General features: G+C 41.3%; 1 protein-coding gene across 8 annotated transcripts in view; it reads right to left on the bottom strand.

Annotated features, from left to right (window-relative positions):
- The window catches only part of ARHGAP32 (Rho GTPase activating protein 32), a 205,491-nt gene that overhangs the window by 65,919 nt on the left and 118,606 nt on the right, over window positions 1–20,966 (bottom strand). For all 8 annotated transcript variants that reach the window (XR_014163160.1, XM_081889722.1, XM_081889724.1 and 5 more), the window contains 5 exons: window positions 18,853–18,939; window positions 7,366–7,503; window positions 5,917–6,009; window positions 4,351–4,473; window positions 1,609–1,686 (listed from right to left, as the gene is read on the bottom strand). Coding sequence is in view for 7 of the 8 variants with exons in the window: in XM_081889722.1 (XP_081745848.1) it covers window positions 1,609–1,686; window positions 4,351–4,473; window positions 5,917–6,009; window positions 7,366–7,503; window positions 18,853–18,939 (519 nt within the window). In the remaining variant the exon portion in view is untranslated. The remainder of the gene's footprint in view (window positions 1–1,608; window positions 1,687–4,350; window positions 4,474–5,916; window positions 6,010–7,365; window positions 7,504–18,852; window positions 18,940–20,966) is intronic.

The following is a 20,966-nucleotide window of genomic DNA, read 5'->3' as shown; positions in this document are numbered from 1 at the left end:
ATTTTGCTTTTAAAGGCCTTAATCCCTTTTCTTCTATACAACACACTTTCACACTAAAACACTAAACTATATTTGTGCATTCCATAGTATTCACAAAGGGTTTTTTTTTTTTAAAAAAAAAAAGCACCTTGTTTCTATATGGTATGTGTGAAATAAACAAACAAACAAACAAACTGGACATAGTGATGGTTTAGTACATGTGTTACCATTCTAGAAAGAGCACCATACAATTGCTGGCTGGCAAACTAGTATCCATGACAGGGCTTATGACTTCTGTCTCTATAGCATGGGTAGGCAAACTAAGGCTCGGGGGCCGGATCCAGCCCAATCGCCTTCTAAATCCGGCCTGCAGACGGTCCAGGAATCAGCATGTTTTTACAGGAGTAGAATGTGTGCTTTTATTTAAAATGCATCTCTGGGTTATTTGTGGGGCATAGAAATTCGTTCATCCCCCCCAAAAAAATATAGTGCAGCCCCCCCACAAGGTCTGAGGGACAGTGGACCGGCCCCCTGCTGAAAAAGTTTGCTGACCCCTGCTCTATAGGGTCAAATTTGCCATGTGGGGCAACCACATGTCTGCTCCATCCACATATAAAGAGGGTTTACACAATAATGAGCATCAGAGGGAAGCAAATCCCACCCCTCCCTCACCTCACTTTGCTGTATCTTCTGGTATCACAACTGGGCTCTGCTGGGGGTGGGAGGGCTACTTAAAATCAGCACACTAGGGAAAGGGCAAGGAGTGGGTTTCACTCCTGTCCCCCTGCATCCTTTTGCATAAAGGGCAGACCTCCCACCCAGCCCTGCTTTATATTTGAATGGGGCAAGTGCATGCTGAAACAGAGAGGCAGTTGCCCCACAAGTCCAGCCTGGTGCTTATTTTAACAGTAGTTTATCTGCCTCTTCAATAAAGCTAGTCTGACAAAGAAAAGCAAGCAAGCAAACTCAGGCTAAAGAAAAGGGGAAAGGGAAATGGAAAGAAACGGTGGGCAGCTCAGGTAATTTCCCCAGCCTCATTTCCACTCCCAAACAGCAATAGAAACAAGGAGTCGGTTTCCTCGATTATGCCGTAAAACTGCAAAGAATGTGGGGATTTTAAGTGCAACTCTTCCCAAAGTAGTAGCAGCAGAAAATGTACCTGTCTATACATTCTCATTTCTGCAAAACTATTAAAGCCAAAGGAGTCCACTCCTATGAGCAATCTTTTGACATCTCTGCCCAATCCAGTTCAAATGACAGCCTCAACTCAATCCCAAGAATTGAGTCGAAATTCTTCTCCAGGCTTTGCAGAGGCAGGGTGCCCTGCCAGTTCCAATCCTCTTTGAATGTATGACACTTCTCTTGTCTACAGCCAGACAGTTTTAGAAAAAAAGGGGGCATCATGGTACCTATTTATACTAGGGATACTTTGAGGGTCCAGCTCGTCTCATATCTAGCTTTGTAGTGTCCATATTTTGCTCAGGATTCCAAGGAACGTTTTCAAGTCTTTATAGTGTTTCCCAGATTCAGGAAAGAGTGCATTATAATTGCATTAGAAAACAGTCTATTATTATCAGTAATAATTTGACAAATCCATCCAATAGCTTCTGAAATAACAGCTGAGTGTACCTGAAATCCATGCTTTCCCCTCCACCAAGTGGTCAATTCTTTTGGAGGCATGTCGATGACTGACACAATGTCTCCCACCTAGAAATGCACAGCATAATTTTCTTACTTTATTTTGAAAAACATTTTGTTAATAAAAGTACAGTTTCTATAGGACTATTTTAAAAAATCACCATTATGAACATATAGCACCATTCTCTGTCTATCTATGGCATCAACATTTACAAAATATGAGCTAATGCATCATCAATGCCATACAGTGCACATTTTAACCTATTTGCAAGGGTGATGCATTTAGTAGTAGCTAAAAGGCCCAAAGCTGTTCTGATTAAAATGCAAAATGAGGAGGAATACACCTCAGAATCATGAACAAAATGTGGGAAGAAAATTTGAACAAATGAACTTTTAAAAAAATGAACAACTGGAACTCACTTATGTATTATCTCCTCTGCCCAGCACCAGTGCTGCCCCCCCCCCCACCATGGGGTTCAGTGTGATATGCTCCTCCAAGTTAAAGTTAACAATGCATTAAAGAAATGTGATGTTACATCAGCAGGATGGGAAGATGAGAGAAGGCATTTAAGTATTCCTTTGAGATGACTTGTCTAACATAAAACATTTAAAGTAGTTTGCACGAGTCACTGAGTGCTTGCAAATGACACCAGCAAGACTTCATCTATGCATGTGAGGTTCTTATTATTTGCCCTTTGAGCCTTTCAGACACACCGCACTCATCTTTTTAAGCTTATCTCTGCCACCAGGAGGCATGCATTTTTTTAAAAAAAAAATGAAAGCCAAGCATTTCAGGAATTTAATAGGAATCTGTGGGCCACCCAAAGTGCTTTAGATGGGTTTGTACCAAGTGGTGCAGCCTTAAAACTGCTAGCACATTTTCAACGTGAAGCAGGGTTCGGTATGGTTTCAAATTGGATTGAGGGCAATGTGTTGAGATTCTTGCATTGCAGGGGGTTGGTCTAGATGACCTTCAGGGTCCCTTCCAACTCTACAATTCTATGATTCCAATTCTATAAGCCAAGTTTTAAAGGTAAAGGACCCCTGACAGTTAAGTCCAGTCGCGAACGACTCTGGGGTTGCAGCACTCATCTTGCTTTATTGGCCAAGGGAGCTGGCATTTATCCTCAGACAGATTTTCCGGGTCATGTGGCCAGCATGACTAAGCTGCTTCTAGCGAAACCAAAGCAGCGCATGGAAACACCATTTACCTTCCTGCCCAGGCGGTACGTATTTATCTACTTGCACTTTGATGTGCTTTTGAACTGCTAGGCAGGAGCTGGGACCGAACAACGGGAGCTCACCCTGTCACGGGGATTCAAACCGCTGACCTTCCGATCGGCAAGCCCAAGGCTCAGTGGTTTACACCACAGTGCCACCCGCGTCCCTAAGCTATGTTTTGGCCACAAAGAAATTTGATATTTATCAGAGTTGCACTGACAATATCTTACTGTATGATATGCTTAGTCATGTAATCTGTCTCTCACACAGGAAGATGCTATGATTAGATATGGCAACAGAAGCCTGGGATAGGGGGCATTATCCAAACCTTTAACAAGAATCTGTTGCTTTGATTTCCTATTATAGTGGTACCTTGGGTTAAGAACTTAATTCATTTTGGAGGTCCATTCTTAACCTGAAACAGTTCTTAACCTGAGGTACCACTTTAGCTCTGGATTCATTATTTTAATAGTTGGCCTGCAAATCCTGGTTCAAGGAAACCTTGGCACCCTTACTGCTGATGCAACACCAGGTTTCAGAGTGGTGGCAGGTAAACTTGCATCGGAGAGAGGGCATGCAATTCTGCTGTTCATATCTTATCTCTAAGCCATTTTTAATATATCCATTAACATTACATTTGCACTAGTTTCAATTTGAGACAGGCTGATAAATGAAAACTGATTTTAATGGCAGGACACTGAATGTTCCTTTGAATTGTACCAAGATTGGTTACTATTGTGATGATGGCATCAGCGGTTAAACCGTTAATTTCTAATAGTGTGCATATATCTTAACTGGGAAAATAATATCCAATTTATTATGCATTTCCCCAGATACTACAAATGGAAAGGCGATGTTTTGAAACATCCAATGAACAGCTGTTTGTACATTCCTTAAGATTGTGAAGAATACTGCCTCAGAGCATAACAGATGATAGCAGCACAGGCAAGCAAGCAATCAGAACATACGCAGAGCACCCAATGGGCATTAGCTAAAAAGGATCAAGTTTTTAAAAGCAGTCAGGGGAATATTTTCATTCAAATACTCAGCCCAGCTGCCAGTCTGAGGCTTGTGTCCAGGGTTTAAAAGAAGCTCTAAACTGAGCACAATAAGCTTCTTTGGAAGGAAGAGGGGTGAAAATGGGTCACTTATTTTCATGCCTAAACACGGGGAAAGTACTTATACTAATCTGTTCTCAATGCCCATTTTCTTAGCAGACATATTGTTTAATGAGCATGGGACACAAAACCACAGGGGAAACATTTTTCAGGTTATGTTATATATGCAAAGATAAATGCTGCTGGACTCCTAAGTACTGAATTTTTAGAATGTTGGCTAGAGGATGTGCAAAAATATTATTATTGAATATATGACTGATTTAATATGTTCATTCTTACTTCCAGAACACATTTAACATGCCCAAAAATCCTTATTAAATAACTGCACAAGCAGTCCTAGGCTAAGTTCTTCCTGCTGCATTTGATAAGGAATACATATCTGTTCATTGCTTACCTCAAAGGAAAGTTCATCTGCTGCCTGAGCAATGTATCTTTTAATAACATGGGCAGCCGCAATAGCAGGGACATTAATGGATGATTCCTCGTGGACTAGAAGGTGATTCCCCTTGTTGTCAATCTGTAAGAAAATACACCATAGACTGTGAAGCATCCGAGAACATGTGGCTTTGTAGACTGGTTCTGTCACTGTATGCATGGAGGGAGGTGGGGTTCATGTTGGCTGACAGACACAACAGAGCTTGAAGAGTTCCTTGTAAAAAGAAGTACATTAGAGGCAATATAAGCACGAACAGGTTTCTAAAGTACAGGTTTCCTTTTCACCTATTAAACAGGAAATGGAATTGTGCATCATTGTTTTATTGCAGCATTAGCACATTACTGTATAACCAGGTCTCCACTTCGCTAGGCTCTGCTAACCAGTTTCAACTCCCTGTTCATATTCCTTAGCCACATTGTAACAGCTAACACTGATATATTACAGTGCCATTTGGCACAACCAACATTTAAAAAATGAATACTAGCTTGATGCCTGCATCTGTTTTCTAAAATGGGAGAAAAATGCAATACATTGTGATAACTCCCTTGAATACTGAGACAACGGAATGGAAGTTAAATCACACCATTTCCTAAAGGATAGGCCTCCTCATATAGCAATAAAAGTATTGAACATGTTTTAATAAACATCTGAATAACCCTTCTTGACAACAAAGGCAGTTTAGTAACAGGTTGGCAGATTTTATGGTAGTATGGAAAGGCATTCGCTCCATAAGACGCACACACATTTCCCCTTACTTTTTAGGAGGGAAAAACTGCATCTTATAGAGCGAAAAATACGGTAGCTGGTACTAGAAATTGTACTTTTAGAGTTGCAGAAGCAGCCTGGAATCAGGCCCCAGCCGAAATTGGGCAGGTGCCTAACATCTTCATGTTTAGGCAGCTAATGAAAATGTTTTTGTTTAGAAACGTTTTCCCTGAACAATGAAGCAGACAGCTGTGGAATATTAGCTGTACAATGGTAGACCTCCCCCCGCCCCCCCCCATTATTTCTAGAGTTTGTCTCTTTTCAAATCTCTCATGTTATCTTGTTATGTACTGCTTCCATAGTCTCTCGCAGTGAGGCAGTTTATAAATATGTAAGTAAATAAATAAATAAATTTTATTTAGCAATACCACCACACTAACAGGGAGTGCAAAAGATACAGAATGCATTCCACAGGCATTTATGGAACCCTCCTTTTCCTAGAGTTGTACCCTTTATATTGCCCAAATCCTTTTTTTTTTTAAAAAAAAAAGTCAGTGTATCATGCTTCATATATTATAAAACAATTCAGTGGTGGGGGCTTAATCCTTCTAGAATATCTGCTTCTTTGATTTTAATCTTATATGGCCCTCTGCAACGCTACTAGAATAGAGGAAATTGCTATAAGCGGCAACTTCTAGCTTTGTAACATTTTATACTTGTGCTCCATTTGCAATTTGCAAGGTTGTAATACAAAGCATCTGACAAGCTAGCAAAAACCCAGGCACATTATGCAACACAATGTCATATATCCTACAGTACCTCCATCCAGGTGAGGGCAGGACCACAGTTAATCTTGTTTCCAGCAATGGATGAGAGTCGTGACAGGTAAGCCATCAGCATCTGGGTGACAAGCTGCAGAGAGTGAGGAAGGAACAGTATAATTCTGCTGATGCAGAGTATCCAAGTTTCAGACTTCAAGATGAGCCAGTCGAAGCCAACAATTTGCTGGAGAAAGCATAAAAATATTTCCCTGCCTCCTAGGATTCTGTGAACCAGGGAACTAGAGACATAAATAATAACTGCTACGCCTTATAACCTAAAAATGTTACCAGATGAGAGACTTCTTCTCACTAGATACCTTAGATACCTTCCATTTGCCATGAATTTCATCTGCCAAAAAAAGAAGAGTATATCTCCAGTACAACCCATGCTTTCCCGTTGGCACATCAAGTATGGCTCAGTGGAGGTTCCTGCTAGGGATTATGTGGATTGATTTGTTTTTCGTTTTACGTGCAGACCTGAGAATTGCTGAGCAAACCATGAGGCTCCTGTTTTCTTGTAACTGGAATGCCCTTTGTAACATCAGATAACAAGTAATTTGAACATATTTTTCTGAATTGTCACAAGGAGTAATAAAATACTATCTCTTAAATGGCCTTAAGAAAAAAGAGAACTTTCTGATAGTAAGGGTTGTTCGACAGTGGAGTTGAACAAGAGGCGGTGGACTCTCCTTCCTTGAAGTTTTTAAGCAGAGGTTGGATCGTCGTGTGTCATGGATGCATTGGCTGAGATTCCTGCATAGCAGGGAGTTGGACTAGATGACCCTCGGTGTTCCTATGATTCTATACTCAATTAATTATTCTGAAAAATATGCTAACTAAGCCATACAGTTGTGAAGCTGCACTTGGAGAAGCAACACTTTTTATTGCCCTTATACTTGGCATATCTTAAGAACGTAAGAACATACTTTTTTTTGAAAGAGATTGCATACAGGGTTTAATTTTTTAAAAAACAACAACACCTGAACTTCATAAATTTCAAAATAGTTTGTACATGATAATCCAGAGCATCACATATCTTTAAGAAAAAGTAGGGATATTCCCCATGCCTAACAGTTAAGTTTTCCTGTAAAAGAACACTCCTTTTTCTGTTCATTTCTTAGAGTAAATGTTTAGAGAAATATTGAACATTGAAAATGAATTAATCTCTAATAGGCAGCACAACCCTCTCTTTCTGCTGAAAAAAGCATGGTTGTAGATTTTAATAATTTGCCTACCTCTTATCTGAGCTCTTTCTTCTTGTTTGAAAGCAATGAACTGCTCCCATAGTTACAACTAAGAGCTTCCACATATAGTTTAGATAACAATAAAATTTTCATGTTAAAAGGCAATTAAGAATAATAATAGATAATAAAAAGACATAATAAAAAGGCAACATGCTCCTGCCTGCCCACAGCTTCCTTAGCTAGTGACAACCATAATATTTTACCTCTGGGCTGTCCTTCAAAGCATCGGAGCGGGGTAGCTCCGAGAGCTGGGAGAAGCGCCGGTCATAAATACACAGGTGAAGATGCTTATCAAGCACTCTGAAATCTTCATAGCTGCGCTTCACAATCCAGCTCTTGCCCTGCCGAAGAAGGAACAGAGTACTCAGGTGTTGTTTTTGCTTCCAATTCCCTTTAGCAAGAAACGGCACTTCTAGAAGAAACCAAAGGCAAATGCCTCTGCCGTGCTGTCAACTCTCCTAAGCAAATGAGAGTTTAAACCCATGAGGTTTTCTTTTTCCTTTCAAATTTTAGCCTATGTGGAAACTGCCGAATGCCCTAATACAAAATGAACTTGGTATGTTCCTAGTGTTACTTCACACATTTTTGAATCCGCACACACAGAAACCACTGTTCCATCTGGCCCTATAATGCCAGTTCCAAGGAATGGAATCTCCCCAAAGTTGCAGGTAGGCATCTTTTAGAAGGTGCTCTGCCATTGACTGTGCCACAAATTTATTTCTACCTCTTGAAAGCATATAAATCCAAATATATTCTGCAAAACACATAAAGACTAAGGCTTTGATCTGGCATTTGGTTTCAGGAGAATGTGGAACTAAAATCAGGTAGAGCTTGAAAAGGATGAAATGAAATCATTACTGAAACTTGAGTCAGAATCTACCAGTTTGCATGCCTTTAAGAGCAAATGAAACATATGTTATGATAGCGAATAGAATATTCCCTAATTATTATAGGGATGAATGTATTTTGCCAAATTTGCTTTTTCTGAGGCTCATGTTTATGATCTTAAAGTCAGGTATCAGAAAGCTATTTGATACATACGTCCAGGACACAAATCAACATTCATATTTGAATATCAGCTCAAATCCTGCATCTGTTTTCAAACAGATACAGCACACTGTGATATCTTCTTTGACTACTGAGACATTGGAATGAAAGTTGGTGCTCAACCCCAGTATCATCAAAGGAAGCAACAAAAGTGAAAAAAGACAATGCATTGAATATCTTCCTTGAAGATTATGGCATTAGAACCAGAGGAATTGTGCAAGTTTAGGACAGTATTCTGTAATTCAAATGTCAGCTTGATAATAGCATACATTTACAAGTGGTCCAAGTTTCCCTTGAAGATTACAGCATCACAATGAAAAGTTCAACATTATTAATTTCAAGTTCTAGGCAGTTCAATTTCTACATCCCTTGGGGGGGGGCTGTAATAGGATATCTGAAGCAAAACCTCTCAAACACTTATTTTCTGCACCAATTACTCTTTATTCAAGTATTTATATATAAGTATCTGGTGTGGGTGGCGCTGTGGGTTAAACCACAGAGCCTGGGACTTGCCGATCAGAAGACTGATGGTTCAAATCCCTGCAACGGGGTGAACTCCTGTTGCTCGGTCCCCACTCCTGCCCACCTAGCAGTTCGAAAGCACGTCAAAGTGCAAGTAGATAAATAGGTGCCGCTCCAGCAGGAAGGTAAACAGCGTTTCCGCACGCTGCTCTGGTTCGCCAGAAGCGGCTTAGTCATGCTGGCCCCATGACCCGGAAGCTGTACACTGGCTCCCTCGGCCAATAAAGCGAGATGAGCGCCGCAACCCCAGCGTCGGTCACAACTGGATCTAATGGTCAGGGGTCCCTTTATCTTCTCTGGTGTATACTGATACATAAAATGCCAATAAACCATTCATTCAACCAGAGAGCATATAAAAACTTTCCAAAAGGTATTGGTTGTGTAACATTAAGACTCAACAATACAACAGTACACAACGGTAGTAAAACAGTTGTGTGTGCATGGCTGAAATCAGGTTGCTTTTCTCCCCACAATTCAGTCTCACTAAGTACTTCTTGCAAGCTATATCCATGTATTAGATAAGTATCTGACCACTGTGTTTGCCCAGGGAAATTATTTTATGAAGCTGAAGAGGAACAAGAGCATATAAACAAGTAACACAAGAATAATAAAGAGTTTTCAGCATCCAGCTGCAATGTTCTACTGTTTTCCTTGATTAAATCTGTATCTGAATGGCAGGCTGAAAAATATACAGCCTAAGTCTCTTGCCATTTGAAAAGGGATTTGCTTCTTCTCTCAACACTTTATTAGATTCCCATCTCTCTTTACAGCTTGTAATTTAAACAATTCACTTTCCGTCACATCCCATGTAAAATATATGATAAGAGCAAAAGGTCACAGAAAGGAAGGAGAAATAAGAGGAGACTCTGGGACTAGTGATGATTTCTGAATGTTAGAAAATTGAGTGCAAAAACCTAGCATAAATCTGTAGGAGGCAGCAATATTTTAGCACCCCTAACACTAAGTGGTGAAATATTTAACAGCCAACCAATGAAAAGTATGAAGCAAATGAATATGCGGCTCTTTGAAGATAACTACTGAACCAGCTAACAGCATAAATTAATGCGCTTAGCCTATCTCCATGAATGCATTATGTGCCAAATGTGTCACTTAGTGGTATAATAGCACCTTTCACCTAGATATCCTACAATTACTCATAATACATCAATGCCAACAACAACTTTATTTGACTACTGGCATGACTCAGTTTCAGGGTGGCAAACAGGCGAACTCAAGGTCACTGAAAAAAGATGCAGTGGAAGAGCTGCAACTGGCCTGCTGGATATGCAGATGTCACATTCCTGACTAGTAGGTTTACTGCACTGTGCATGTGTGGCCCTAAAGTCTTGAGAGGCTGGCATTAAGCAATAAATCTTCCACCTTCCTTGTAAGTGAATAACTGTTTTTGTGATGGCATGGCCTGACTCAGGTGAATTTACTGCAGAAAGGTCAGGGAGGGTTCTGCTCAGAGATTCCCAGAGTAGAAACTGTTTTTTAGCCTGTTGGTACAACTGATTATACTTCTATATCTCCCGCCCAAGGGTAGAAGATTAAAGGGGTGCTGGACGGGGTGTGAATCATCCCTGAGAATTTTTCTTGCTCTCCTAAGGCAACAATCCCTTGTGATGTCATCTAGCAGGCTCAGGGGACAGCCCATGATATCCTGTGCTGTGTTCTCCACCCTCTGTAAAGACTTTCTGTCTGTGGCTGTCAAGTCAACATACCACACTGTGATACAATATGAAAGGACACTTTCTATTATGGACTGGTAGAAGGAGGTCATCAATTGTTGTTTAACGTTGTTCTTTTGCAAGACCATGAAAATTTAAAGGAATAAACTCTCTCCACACAACACCCCCCCCCCCGATATACAACGAGGCAAGTTCCCCTCTCTTCCTCTGAAAGTCCAACACCATCTCCTTTGTCTTGCTAATATTTAGGTGCAAGTTATTGTCTAAGCACCATGTAGATACCTTTTGAAACTCCCCCCAGTACGCTGATTCATCTCCACCTGTAATTAGACCCATTATGGTAGTATCATCTGCAAACTTAACAATTGCAGTGGATGGATCAGATGAAATACAGTCATATGTATACAACGAGTACAGGTAGGGATTCAGCACACATCCCTGTGGTGTGCCAGTGCTGAGCTTCAGGGAGGTAGATGTAACAGGCCCAATCCTCACTGTTTGTGTCCGATCCCTCAGAAAGACTTTAATCCAGTCACAGATGGTAGAAGAAATGTCTAGTTCCATCAGCTTTTTGATAAGAATGTCCAGAAGGATGGCATTAAAAGCCGAGCTATAATCAATAAACAACATTCTAACATAATTCCCCGGTCTCTCCAGATGACTCGCTGCAAGGTGAAAGGCTGTAGCTATGGCATCATCTGTTGACCTATTTCTCCTATAGGCGAACTGATGGTTATCAAAATCCGGTGGAAAACTTGTCCTAAGGTGTTGAAGGACCAAACTCTCGAAGCATTTCATCACTACAGATGTTAATGCAATAGGTCTGTAGTCATTTAGGCAGTTAGTTGCTGTTTTCTTTGGGACTGGGACAATGGTGGCTGCTTTCAAACATGATGGAACACAAGCCGTTTGCAGAGAGATGTTAAAAATCCTTTTACAGATAGGTAGCCGTGTTGGTCTGCCATAGTCAAAACAAAAAAAAATTCCTTCCAGTAGCACCTTAAAGACCAACTAAGTTAGTTCTTGGTATGAACTTTCGTGTGCATGGGATTCACCGCCCTCAATGCAGCTTTCACTTCATGGTCATATAGAATAAGTGGTTTGAGTTTGTAGGCTGGCAGGCAGGAGCTAAGATACCCGATCTTTTTACCTCATAGCGGGCGAAGAAGATGCTCAGCTCCTCTGCCAACAAATCATCGGCCTGAACAATGTTCCTCGTATTGCCCTTGTAGTTGGTGAGATGTTGCAGTCCCTTGCCACACTTGTTTCATGTTGTTATCGGCTAGGCAAATTTCCTGTCCCTTTCTTAATTTGCCTTTTTTACTGCAGCCATACACAGGCCCAGCCATAAACCATGGCTTTACATGTATGAGCTAATTGCACCCATTTGCTCTAGGCTTGCAAGCAGAAGGAAAAAAACCAGTCCTTTGCCTAGCATTTAGTTTAAAACAGAGGTTCATGACTTGTTTTGCCCCAAAAGGAAAAGGAAAAGGAAAAGAAACCAGGAGAGAATGTGGTTAACTTGTACTAAATTGACACTTAGTGCAGCATAAAAACACCTAATTAGGTCACTTAAATAACAAGGTGCTTTAGAGTGTTCAAACCACTTCATGGACAGGGCTATCCACATTGCAGAGGACAGCCATAGCTTGTTTAAGGCCACCTACACAGTTCATAGCAGAGGTAGCTCTACAGCTCAGCTGTAGCCACTATGTTAACATTGGGCTCTAGCTGAGGAGCCAATGTATTTTCAAGCTGTGGCTGAATGCAGCCTTGCTCCATAAAGGAGGTCTACATGGACAATCAGAAATCCTGCCAAGCTAAGTCATTCACTGCAGCCCTAATTGATAGCTTGTCCTCTTAGATTTCAACAGAGATTTCCAATTTCCCTTCATATTTAAATGAAATACATTTGGATATAAGCTAATTGGTTTAATTGAAACTTCTCTCTAGACACACAATGAACTGGAATTAACTGCTATCCATCTGAACCTATCCATTACAGGGAAGCATGCTCATATGATTCTACATTTAACTGCACCATTGCAGTTCTTTCTCTAATGCCCTTCAAGGTCCTATGGTGTCTTCATTTCTAATACTTTAACTTCATTTTACTGATGGGTGTGATGATAATGATAAGCAACAAACAGGTTGCCATCTTCAAGTCACTAATGAATGCACAGCAAGGTAATATAAATCTTATGAATATCTCCATCCAAGTAAGGTTGAGACTAGCAGATCAGCCAAAGGTGATAAAACAAAATGATACAAGAGCTATTTGACAGGAGTTAATACTTGCATTTTGATATACCAGCATATATGGAAGCAAGAATTAATCAAATTCTGTTTCAGAAAGGCTTTCAGAACAAACTAAGGAGAAAGTGTGCATGACACCACACATTCTTGTAAGTTATTGAAATGCATGTCCTTTCATAATAAACAAACAAACAAACAAATATCAAAAAATCAAACATGGAGAGAATTATTCTTTGTGGAAATATCTTCCTCAAGCCTTTTTAAAATAACATTTTCTTTTTTCTGAAAACAAGAGGGATATTACAGGAGCATATTAAAAACTTGCTACAAAATGTCAAGATGATCTCCTGCAGCAAGTGCCATATCTAATTATAATAACATGTCATTTATTGGGCAACAGTGGTCATGGGAGGTAGAACCATTACCCCCTTTTCCCTCCCCACCCCTTTTTCCTTTCATGTCATGTCTTTTAGATTGTGAGCCGGTAGGCAAGTCTTGATTTAATTTATTGTACGTAAACTGCTCTAGAAGCCTTTTCAGCTGAAATTGGGATACAAATGCTCTGTGAGTGCATGTGTGTGGCCAAACTAAAGCCACCATATATTCAAATTAAGCTTAATAGTTACAATGCAATTGGATGGTGTTTGGCTTTGGGAGTAAAGGTAAAGGTACCCCTGCCCGTACGGGCCAGTCTTGACAGACTCTAGGGTTGTGCGCTCATCTTACTCTATAGGCCGGGAGCCAGCGCTGTCCGCAGACACTTCCGGGTCACGTGTCCAGCTTTGGTAGTACAACTGTGTAAAAACACACAATGGCTGAATCCAGATAAGTGTGCTAGATTTCATTGCAGTCAAACCAAACCTACTTGGGAGCCAACCCAATCTTGCCATGTTTCTGCCTTTTGCACAGCTGTCCATCCCATGGAATACAGTATGTTTTCCAGCAACACTCCAGGTTTTTGAAAATAAAAATGGATTTTTCATGTTAACAACTGCCTCCACCCCCCACCCCCCATACAATGACTCCTTAGTATAGATGTTGGCAGAAATGGATCAACTATGCTATGGTGGCTCATTGCCATTTTGATATATTTGTATTATAAAAAATAAAATTGCAGGTGTGCTTTTTTAAAATTCTACTTTGGGGGGATTAATAGTATTGAGTTGCCAGCCGAACCCAGAATGTTTGTCTCAAGTTTCACTTGACATGGTGCACTGCATGTGTCAAAGTATATATACTCATTGCTTCAATGTTATTGGACTGCTGTATTAATACTAAATGAGGAACAGCTCTTCTCATATGAACACATCTTTCTTCAAAAATATATATCCTGAAAGTCATATTGCTTGAATTAGCACTTCATTTTAAACCACAGTTTACTGTTAAAATGGAAATTGCTCCCGTATCACTCCACCTCTAGCACAAGTTTAGAATTATGTCTAAACTGAGGACAGTTATCTGTTCTGTTCAAACAAAAATTGTTAAGTCAAGAACATCGACTTAATGCCATGGTTTGCTTGGAACATAGCACCAAACTAAGGATTATGGCTTGCTGTTCCTGTTTGCACTAAGGTAGGAGTGATACGGGAGCCATCTGCATGTTCATGGTAAACCATAAACTATGGTTTACAACAATAAGCAAATGCTGCCATTATCAGAAGAAACTGGGTGTGCTTGGTGTAAAAATGTCAAGCTACAGACTTCCCTTAAGGAACACTGTGTAAGTGTTCACAGAGCTAAGTGAAGAAAGGTGAAATAATAATGGCAAAAAAGCCTAACACATAACTCAGAGCACTAAAGACAAAACCAAGGAGATGAAATATAATGGTAGAGTCTAACCTGAACTTCTCTAAGCTAAAAAGGGGTTTAACATATGTCAGGCATAGGCAAACTCGGCCCTCCAGATGTTTTGGGACTACAACTCCCATAATCCCTGACCAACCCAAAACATCTGGAGCGCTGTTTGCCTACACCTGACATATGTAGTGACTGCAAACAAAATATGAATTACATGAAAGAGAAAGTGCTGGTGATGCTTTGTCCACATCCACATCCACACCCACACACCACAGTTTCATCTGTGAGGAAGTTGAAAAGGATATGGAGAAAGTGTATTTAGGGCAACTGTAGTATAATTTGCTAGTCAATTAACTGCTGGAAGAATTTACCTCCAGGTGATTGGATTCCCAAATTTACTTAGCAGAAATGGCCTTTCCATTCATCTTTGGCCACTTTCTCTCTCTCTCTCTCTCTCACACACACACACACACACAGACATACACACAAAATTATCTATATTTCCACCCCAATTCAGTCTACCAAAGCAGAATTCAGATATATTTGTCCACCAGGGACTGTATCTGGGAAGAGATCAGAAATAGGCTTCTGGTTTATATGCTCTTTGTCCTATTCATCTCACCAAGGGAGGAAAGAAGCAACTGAAAAGGGAGTCCTCACACTGATTTGACCATGGGATTTGGCATCTGACCAGTAACCATCAGGTGAGGTGGGGGTAGAGTGAGGAGAAGCAGAAATTAGTGGGGTTGGAGAGGAGACACTGATAAGCTCCCCAGCACTCTCTCACTTGACTCAAGCAACTCCTCAATTACCTGTAAAACAATATTTAACACCAAGGAAAAACCATGTCATAAAAACTTATTATGCACAACAACACCCCCTCCTTCCAAAATAAACATTTCCACACTGTAACATGTTTAATGGGATTCTGCCAAGTCAGGCAGAGTTTGAGCTGGCCACATTGAAGTAGCAGTGCTTGAAAGTTTTTTATCTGATTATCTGCTGCAGATTGAGTTGACAAACTAAAGTACTTTCAACAGGCTACTCAGTGAAGGGAATGTAACAGGTTTTCCAGTCCAGGAGTTCTAAACAGCAGTGCTGGGATGACTCATTTCTTTTGCTTTCCACGATGCTACTTTCATTTGCAGCAAAATGCTCCTAAAGAGCTAAAACTACTGAAAAGTATATAGATTTGGGCAAAGCTAACAAGCTAGCTTCTGGATGCAATCAAAACTATTACACCATTCCAATGGCTTATTTCATCTTAGAACGCTTCAAAAACTACTGCAGCAAGCCCAATATCTGTTGTCATTTATAGTGATTATCCCATATTAATTTCCTTTCATAGCTGTTCCAACTTTTTTGACCTGATGTTGATGACTGATTCAAAAGCAATTGCCTGGGCACATTTACACAGCCATGAGATTTTGTAGAACAGAGTTGGGAACACAGGAAATATGTGTTGTGCTAGACACTGCACGCATTTTAATTGTATATATTGTACTTCATTGTATTACAGTTTGAATTCCATAGAACTCATATTATAATACAATAAAATATAGAAAATAAAATATGAAAATAAAATGAGGGAGCACTGCAGACCACTCATGGAGCACTCATAATCTGTGGACCACATTTTGGGAACCCCTGCACTAAAGCATCCACAAAAATTGGCTGCATGGGTTGCCCAGACTGCTCTAGTCCTCTGATGGCCCCACGTGTCTTAACATGGTACCAAGCACAAGGCAAATAATCCAGACATTTCTCTCTTGGTTTAAATGAGCATAACTCTTAACATGTGGACACAGCTCCTGAACTGCAGAGTCTGCTAGACAGAAAACTGGAGCTGAAGGCACATCAACTGCTCCCTGCTGAACTTGACACCACTGAGCAGGATCATTGCTGATCATGTAAAGCATGTGTGCCAACTACCCTGCCCAGGATAATCATTGTGGATTGTCAGTTGATCCAGAGAACTAAGGATGCTTCACTTTGTAGTGTAACATGCAGAGTCTAGTCCTGCTTTTCACTTTGAGGAAAGGCTGTCTGGTCTCTGCCTATTCTTTGTCTTCATGCAGGTTGTTCACCTCTGTTCCCACTACTCCCTACTTTACAGACTGAATAGCTGTAAAATAAAATGGTTTATGTATGTGCTATCCTCTCAAAACCTTGTGTCTTAGAACGATTAGTAATAGCATTCTGCTTTGTTCAACTCTACAGATGAGAAATATGACCTACGCACTCAACGATTGGTATTTAGTTGAAACACCTGCACCTCATGCAGATAGGATAACTGCCCAGGTTTTTCAAGGTGACAACCTTGGGTACAGCCTAACAAATTCCACAGGATATGGCACTAGGCAAGTAAGAGAGAATCAACAAAAGGTTAATCCACATTTTCATTTTGATCCTCAAAAGTTATTTGCCAGGCATAGAAACAAATGCTTCAATAGGTTATATTAAGGGTCATCTGCCATCTTCAATTTCTGCCATTGTTATGCCCTGCTTCGGTCCACTGAGTAGCTTCCCTCAATGCACAAGTTTCAAAAATTAGGAAATGAGCCACAATATTCTTACAACTGAATGCTAAATCCTGAACCATCATGTCATTGGTTAGTTTAGGAATACAAATGACCTCACTACATGTGTAATCACTACAGAGACACAAGGACACATATACGCATGAGACCGCAATTCCAGGATAAATATTGCTGCAACCGATGCAGCAGAAGTTTACATTTCTCATTAAAACCTCAGCATTTCTCTTGATTAAATCTTCAGTATTCCTCTTACCCCACAACAAAGAGTGGAAATTTGAAAAAGCAGGACAGCAGAATATCATTGTTGTTGTTTAGTCGTTTAGTCGTGTCCGACTCTTCGTGACCCCATGGACCAGAGAACGCCAGGCACCTCTGTCCTCTACTGCCTCCCGCAGTTTGGTCAAAGCAGAATATCATAGTTGTCACGACCACCCAGGACGGGTCCCAGCTCACCAGAGACCTCACTCCGTTGCAGTTTATTTACAGGAAAAGTTTATTGAAGATTTCTGCTTCTCGTACAGTTCAGCATCGTGGCCGTACGTCTGTCACGTTAGACCGCTGAAGTCCTCTGTGGGTGGGGAACCCGAGTTCGAACACACATATACGGAGATGACAGAGGAGAACGTTGAAGTGGACAACTTGTATCCTGAACCGACCCCGGAAGAACCACGTTTTCCTCAACCTGCACCCGGCGAGCGGGATACTGTCACGACCACCCAGGACGGGTCCCAGCTCACCAGAGACCTCACTCCGTTGCAGTTTATTTACAGGAAAAGTTTATTGAAGATTTCTGCTTCTCGTACAGTTCAGCATCGTGGCCGTACGTCTGTCACGTTAGACCGCTGAAGTCCTCTGTGGGTGGGGAACCCGAGTTCGAACACACATATACGGAGATGACAGAGGAGAACGTTGAAGTGGACAACTTGTATCCTGAACCGACCCCGGAAGAACCACGTTTTCCTCAACCTGCACCCGGCGAGCGGGAGGGGGGAAGGGGGGGCTTCGAGGGGGGGATGGATGTCAGGGTTTCTGGGAGAGAGGAGGAGATGACAGAGGAGACGGAGAGCGAGTGGGAGGAGGGGCAGAAGGATGAGGAAGAAGATGACGGAATTCTGAGGGAATCCACGAGTCTGAGCAGCGAGTCAGAGGATTCTCAAAAGGGGGTTACCTTAATCAAGCAAAAGGGAGGAGAAGGGAGAAGCGGAGAGGAGCCCAGTGGAAGACAGACGCAGCAAGAGGCGTCTCAGCCGGAACGGAGAAAAGGGGGTGGAGTCGTCAGCCTCTCGGAGGGAGCAGGATTAGGAGAGAACAGAGAAAGGGGGTTGGAGCAAGGTGTTCAGCCGGAAAGGGTGGAGAGCAGAACAAGGGGTGGTGTAGCGGTCGAAAGAAAGGTCAGCAGCAACGTACGCGCGCCAAGTTCAAACGTAGAGGCGCGCGGAAGTGGAGAGAGCTCAGGGGAGGAGCCCGGCCCTAAAGCCAGAAGGAGGGGGGAAGAGGCGGCAGAGGATTCAGCCTCAGGCGAGTCACGGAGAGAGGGAACCCAGGGGGGCAGGAAGACCCTGCGGAAAAGAAAGGAGAGGAAGAGGTGGTCTAGAGCCAGGCTATTAAGTTGGTGTGGAAGAGGGGAGGAGTCAGAGGGGACTTCAGCGGTCTAACGTGACAGACGTACGGCCACGATGCTGAACTGTACGAGAAGCAGAAATCTTCAATAAACTTTTCCTGTAAATAAACTGCAACGGAGTGAGGTCTCTGGTGAGCTGGGACCCGTCCTGGGTGGTCGTGACAATAGTGTTTCATAAAAGTCATGGGGAAGGTAAAGAAAAGTCTTATTGCTTACCTGACAAGAGATCTGTACAAGATAAACTAGTTCCTTGGATTCACAACCATTCCTTGTTACTTCATTCTGTTCCTCTGGGAGCGAAAGCTACTCCAAGCAGCAATTGGGGGGGGGGGAGAAGATAGAGAGAGAGACCAGGTTAATTAACAAGAAGCGTACAAAAAGAAGGAAGTTCAGGTGCATCTTGCTCTATGATGTTTTGTAGATCAAGGAACTTAAACTTGTACTTTTTATCAGACAAAATATTTCACATTCCCTAGAACATAAATCTTTGTATATACTGTTTATTTTCTACACCAAACTTTTAAAAACTCAGCACAGTACGCCAGTAAGACAATTCAGAGAGTTCAACACGAAATATTAAATCCCCAGTCACCAAATACTGCAAAATTCATGTTCAGAGAGGCATTCACACAATCTGCTATGAATATTTATGGGGATCTTGTTGTAACTAACCACTTCATTATATTTTAAGATGCTCAAGCAGTCTCTAAATAAAAGATGTCTAAATTTTAATGAAATTGGAGAAATTTACGGTCACATGATATTTTATAGCAGAAATTTATCAAAATAAAAAGGCAATAAACACTCTATAGCAAGCATCCCGGAAGAGAGCTATATAATCTCAAATTATTCTTGAGTAGACAAAGTTGCCAGGCTTCACCTTGAAAATTCACCCAATCAGTGGGACTTGCTTCCATGAGCAAACAGGTGCTCAGCCTCAGTAAAGTATCCTCCCTTGACTAGACAGAATTTCCTGAATATTAACTATTCCACTATTAGTTGTGTATACCATTAGCTGTATATTTCATAAAGAAATGAAAAATACATCACAGCCAAAAAACATCTTTGCCAGACTTTTAATTTATTTTAAAAGGGAATTCAGAGCCCATTTGGAACATAACCTACTCTCCTGGGTTTGTACCATCTATTCAAAAACAACAATGCTGCACAAAATATATGAAAAGTGCACTGTATGGAACTTAAGCAGGTCAAAAACAGACTATAAAAATGAAAATATAGCATTGATTAGCAAAGACTGTGAGTAAACATTCCATAATATAGGACATCTCAGTCGTGGACGATTATAATGACAATACAAGGCACACTGGACTAGGCCCCTGCCTGTGTCAACCATATTTTTAAGACCTCTCATTCCCCCACCCTTCTGAATTCACAGTGTGAAATCATTCCTAACATAGGGCTGGTCAACATCCCAGCAACATCTGGAGGGCAGTAACTCCCATCAGTCCCAGCCAGCATGACCAGGGATAATGTGAAGCCCAACAATATATGGAGGCCACTATGTTAGCTAACCTTGTACTAATCCAACAACCTAGAAAAGACCGAGAAACTAAAACAAGATACTCTAAACTCACACAGCCAGGTGTCAGGAGCTGCTGGGGTCTGAACTGGAGCCACACAACTGTGAGGCGGCCTCAGGCTGGTCAATGGACCGTTCTGAACTGTAAGGACTCTAAAAGACTTTCTAGTCTCAGTGAAGCCTGAGCGACAACTCCTTCCACAGCTCCGGTGCGTTCTTGTGTATCCTCTAGTTGTCCTTCATTTCTGATTTCTGGCATTGTCCTGACTGCTCCTCCTGGACTCCGGTTCCTGCTTGTTCTTTGTCTCTAATTCCAGGAGTGCTCTTTTTGTCTTCAAGTCCATAGCACGCATGGCTCCCTACTCACTTCAAATTTCTGCCTACGGCTGAGCCTGACCACTAAAATGAAATAACAAAGCTACTCCTAACTGCTTTAGCCACTTGCCTTCAGTAAGCATTAATTGCTAGCAGAAACATACAGAAAAAATGACGGAAAGAAGAATAAAAAGTTGTATTGAACTATAGTCAGCCACGCTTTGACAGTAAATGGAAAAGCTTATGCTTTACCTGGCAATAAACATATAATTGTATCATGGAAACTAGAAACTTTTTAAAGTTTTCCAAAATGGAGAAGTCTCAGCTTGCTACTCTGCAAGCCAAACAAAAACTTGCAGCTGGCATGCCGGCTGCATATAATCCAGTATTTTATATTGGGGGGGGGGGTGTAGAGAGAATAGAGGAAGAATAAAACATTTTAATGTTTGAGATCTACTTCATTAACTAAGGGTCA

Source organism: Podarcis melisellensis, assembly GCF_964234715.1.
Source record: "Podarcis melisellensis genome assembly, chromosome: 15".
Classification (NCBI taxonomy): Eukaryota; Metazoa; Chordata; class Lepidosauria; order Squamata; family Lacertidae; genus Podarcis; species Podarcis melisellensis.
Note: the sequence above shows the minus strand (reverse complement) of the source record. Positions and strands in the feature narration are given on the sequence as shown.